Source organism: Octopus bimaculoides, chromosome 2, assembly GCF_001194135.2.
Source record: "Octopus bimaculoides isolate UCB-OBI-ISO-001 chromosome 2, ASM119413v2, whole genome shotgun sequence".
Taxonomy (NCBI): domain Eukaryota; kingdom Metazoa; phylum Mollusca; class Cephalopoda; order Octopoda; family Octopodidae; genus Octopus; species Octopus bimaculoides.
In genome coordinates this window covers 121,758,035-121,763,196 of record NC_068982.1, presented here as the reverse complement: position 1 = coordinate 121,763,196, position 5,162 = coordinate 121,758,035, and the positions used below count along the sequence as shown (strand labels likewise).

Genomic DNA, 5,162 nt, shown 5'->3' with positions numbered 1-5,162 from the left:
GAGAGAGAGAGAGAGAGAGAGAGAGAGAGAGAGAGAGAAAGAGAGAGAGAGATAGAGAGAGAGAAACGAATTATGAAATATAGAAATATAGAAGAATGTAGCTGAAAAGAAAAAAAGTCAGAGAGAGATAATTACACGCGAAGAATGAAGCGATTGAAATTAAAGAAGTGGAGTTGAAGTTGCTGTGAAGCGAGCCAGATGCATCTTACGCTGCTCCACCACCACCACTGCTATTAATATCAACGGTATCACTAATTTCGTCACAAACGAACATCCCTACCAACATCAACACCACCCTTTCCAAAACTTACCACCAGCACTAGCACTAGCACAATCACTACTACCACCGAAACAACCAATGTGTCTATCACATGTAGACCAACTAACGGCGCCATTGCTACCAAACTACCGCCACCGTCATTATCAGTATACACGTACAGACACACAGACACACACACACACACACACACACACACACACACACACACAAAGTAAATGAAAGGGTGAAAAGGGATGTGTTAGAGTGTACATGTTGTATATAGTGTGTGTGTATATATATATTTATATATATATATAACAATTGATTGGCCAGTGTTCAGTCCTAACACTCAAGTGCTGGTGGAGAGTCTATCACGATTCACTATATCTTGTTGTTCATCGACACAAATGGTAAGTCATGATTCTATTCAACTGCTTTCTATTATTTTCTGTTTATTGTAAGCAAAGTAGATTGGCAGAATTGACAAAATGCTCCGTGGTAAACAGTTATGGGACTTTACACTGTGAGTTCAAATACCACTGAGGCCCATTTTCCCTGCGTCTGTAAAGTAACAATAACGTATTGTGGTTAGGGTAAGCGGCTCCCCCTTACTTCAAATTTCAGGCCTTCTACTTATGTTCGAAATTATATGCATTGTTGTTTAATTTCAGGCTGACCTTAATAATAAAGGCGTAAATGATCGAAGATACTCTAGCCGAGATTATTCCCTCTCTCCTTTTCTAAGATGTTAGTGTGTGATACGAGAAAGATTTGCCTACTGTTGCTAGCAAGTCGAGTGACAACGTACAGGCTTCTCGTTTGTTGTTTTTCTTTTTTATTTTGTTGTTTTGTTTTGTTTTTGACTGTTCGAGTAAATCCATGACCAAAAGCATTTCAGCAACGATCATCCTGTCTTTTATTCAAATATAGAGTAATTAGAATCGTTATTCTTTTTTAAGATGGTGGGATGTGATCTGAAGACGATATGGCTGCTGTTTTGTAGAAGCTCCATTGTGATGTTGCTATTGTCTTCGGTGGCGCAAAATATTTGTATAATAATTACCCACTCACACACATCGCCACTTCCAGCATCATCACCATCATCGTCATTGTCGCTGTCGTCGTTGTTGTTTAATCATGTCAACTACCATGAAGCAGACCTATGGTTAAAGGTCTTTTTGGCCATCTCATGTGCAAATGTAATATAGTCATTGGTACATACTGTATCTAATACTCACCCTCCTTTACCTAATACTTTCTTCCCGTTTTCAAAGAGAGTAGAGTATGATTTGAGCAAAATTTAATTGTCATTTCAGCCAAGTCTAAGGATTCTCTTGTTCTGTCAGTATCGTCGTTGTTGATGTTGCTGTCGTTGTTGTGACGATTCTCTGTCATTAAAGATACCTAATCATTATTTTGTTGGTGGTAATATATGAAATGGCGAACTAATCTTTTTGCACCTGGTTGAAGAAGAAAGTGTCTGTGACTCTTTTTCAGTACCTCTGAAACAGATGCAGCCATACACAGACGATTACTGTCGTGCATTTTAGTGCTGCAAAAGTGAAATGGACGAAAGATGAAATAGAAGCATTAAACAGAGAGAAAAAAAAACAACAACCTAATTTAGCATTGAAGCGCTTTATCCGAATAAAAATGCCAAAAGATTTAGAGGGAACGGCACTTAATATTTCTGGTAATGTGAATGGCGAACAAAGGTCAGTAAGCCACTACCTGGCAAAGAGTGAAGGACAGCATAAACATTCTGTAATAGAGCTAACTAAAACCTACTTGTGTTGAACCTGAAAAAAAGAAAGCATATCAAAGCAGAATAGTTTGTGAAAGAACGGAAAGTTACATGGAAAGTTCCACGTACATAGCAAGAATGTGAAAAGGAAAATCATGACTCACCGTGAGAGTGGTTCCAGAGAGGAGATTTAATGAGGAAAATGGAGTGCTTGTTGATGGCTGCTCGAAATCAAGCTTTAATGATGTGTTAACTGAATAAAATTATATATTCCAACACTTCAACGAACAAGTACCGTCTATGTAATGAGCGAGTTGAAAATATTGATATTATTGAAGCATGTCGCAAAATATTCTTTTCTATTCTAGGCACAAGGCCCGAATTTTTTTTTTTTTTGTGAGGGGGCAGTCGATTAGATCGATCCCAGTACGCAACTGGTACTTAATTTATCGACCCCGAAAGGATGAAAGGCAAAGTCGACTTCGGTGGATGTCGCAAAATATTACCGGCGACGTCCCGTTAAAGTTTCTCTCTTTTTTTACACTGTTACTTCATAAATAAATATCCATACAACACTTCAAGCAAAAAGTACAATTATAAAATAAAAATGGCTGTAAAAGAATCTAGTACACTGAAAATTATACTGGGTTTTGAGATCCAGACAGACAATCAGAACAGTTGAACACCATACATGTGGTATTATTATACATAGCATAAAAAAAGAAAATGTTTCATATTACAGGTTACAGTTTCTTCATACAAAATCATCCAGGCTTACTATGTGTCGTAACGGGTGGAAGTTGTTGTGGATTGATATCATTAGAATCGCACAAGTCTGTGAATCGTTGTTTGTGGTATTGACGACCAGCAACAATCTATTGGTTGCACCTTTGTCAAAATATTTGGCCCTGTATTTAGCTAAAAATGAGCTAAAAATTGTCAAATGTGTCTCTCTTGACCGTAGCCTTTCCCAGCACTCTCACCACTTCTCGGTTTTCACAACGGGTAATATTTATAGTCTTTTACAAGTAACAATAGAAATCAGCAGTGACAGTAGAGAATAAGTGTGGAATGTAGTACTGACCATTGATTTTCTTCAACCTGAACATTACAGAACGGCTCGTAGCAGCCGCTATTTCGGCTGCTTGATTCAACTTTAGTCAGAATATTGCCTTTTCTGCTATGTCACGTCGAAGTAGGTAACGAATTCTAAGGTATACAGTTGACACTTCTCATTCTCAGTTTGGTAAGGTCCTGTCGAAAAACCTCTTGCATCTGTTTAGAATCGAATCGCATGTGCTCAGTGCACTGCGTCAGAGATTGAAATGTAGCTTTCTTGCCATACTGTATCTCCACTATCCACCGTATAGCTTTTCTTCCTTGTGCTCGCATTGTAGTTCGGACGACACAGCCATAGACATGATCGAGACGCATTTCGCTACTTCCAATTCATTTTGCAACGGCTTTCCTGTTAGCCCCTTCGAATTTATCAAGAGTTCTTTCTCAAGTATATTGTTCTCAAGTACCAGAACCTTATTAAAATTAACAGATTCTGTCTTAATTTTCCTATTTAACTTCCCTTTGAGATAGTCACAGAAAAGAAACAATATATCTGTGGACCAAAGAGCCTATCTAAACCATAAGACACAAATGGAGCCTATAATGGGGCAATTTAGTTCAAACGTTTCCGTACCTGACATGGTCGAATAGAAAATACATGATATCTCAAGAGCATACTTTTTGAGGATGATGCTACTCGTTGGCAGTATCTGTTGCCTTGTGGGGTTGGAACACTTGATGATTGGAAATTTTGGAGAAACTGGTGAGATGAAGGAGAGTTTAGGTGGATATTTGTTTGTGTTCAGCCCAGAGTTAGAGATAAAAGAGTTGCAAAGGAGTTTTCCCGCAGGAGTACTGATACAGAGCTACAATGGTTAAAGAATGGTGTGTTGGAGGAATCCACAAATTTGGTAGAGATACTCTTGGTAGGTAGCAAATGGATACGCGGTATGTATGTGTATATGTGTGTTTGACTGCGTGTGCATCTACATACGGGGTTTATGTATATATATATGTCAATGAATGTGTGCGCGTATGCATTTTTGTGTGCGTGAATGTATACGTGTGTGTATGTGTATGTGAATGCGTCTGTAATGTCAGCTACAATGAATAATAAAGAGATAAAGGTAGGCTTCCCTGAATACTCCCTTAGACATAGAAAACAGAGGCAGTACTTGTCTCTGTTATATAGTGTTGGCCTCTTTGTGATATACATTGATCTCTCTGTTATATAATGTCAGTCTCTCTGTTAAGTACTGCTGTTCTTTGTTATATAGTGTTAACTTCTGTTGTATATTGTTGGCCTGTCTCCTATATAGTGTTGGTCTCTCTCTCTTTCTCTCTCTCTTTCTCTCTCTTTCTCTGTTATATAGTGTCGGTTTCTCTCTCTCTCTCTCTGTTATATAGTATTGGTCTCCCTCTCTGTTGTATACTGTTAGTCTCTCTTTTTCTCCGTTATATATTGTTGGCCTGTCTGTTAGATAATGTTGGTCTCTCTGTAAGATAATGTTGGTCTCTCTGTTATATAGTGTTAGCTTCTCAGTAATGTAGTGTTGGTCTCTCTGTTATATAGTGTTGGTCTCTCTTATATACCGTTGGTCGCTCAGTTATACAGTGTTGATCTCTCTGTTATATAGTGTGGTCTTTCTCTTTTACGCATTGTGGTTCTCTGGTTTATAGTCTATTTCTGTTATCACTCGTTACATTGCTGATGCTGTGGTTGTTTATTGTTGCAAATACTTCTTCATTCTAGTATCCGAGACTTGTGTTTATATTACTCTCTCTCTTTTACTTGTTTCAGTCATTTGACTGCGGCCATGCTGGAGCACTGCCTTTAGTCGAGCAAATCGACCCTAGGACTTATTCTTTGTAAGCCTAGTACTTATTCTTTCGGTCTCTCTTTTTCCGAACCTCTAAGTTACGGGGACGTAAACACACCAGCATCGGTTGTCAAGCGATGTTGGGGGGACACACACACAAACATATACACACACATACATACATTTATATATATACGCATATATACGACGGGCTTCTTTCAGTTTCCGTCTACCAAATTCACTCATAAGGCTTTGGTCGGCCCGAGGCTATAGTAAAAGA

General features: G+C 38.5%; 1 protein-coding gene across 1 annotated transcript in view; it reads left to right on the top strand.

Moving 5' to 3' along the window:
- The first annotated feature begins 249 nt into the window (after positions 1 to 249).
- Positions 250 to 5,162, top strand: part of LOC106876556 (chitinase-3-like protein 1) — a 53,330-nt gene continuing 48,417 nt past the window's right edge. The window contains exon 1 of the mRNA XM_052965875.1: positions 250 to 669. Coding sequence (XP_052821835.1) covers positions 667 to 669 — 3 coding nt within the window. The 5' untranslated portion in view covers positions 250 to 666. The remainder of the gene's footprint in view (positions 670 to 5,162) is intronic.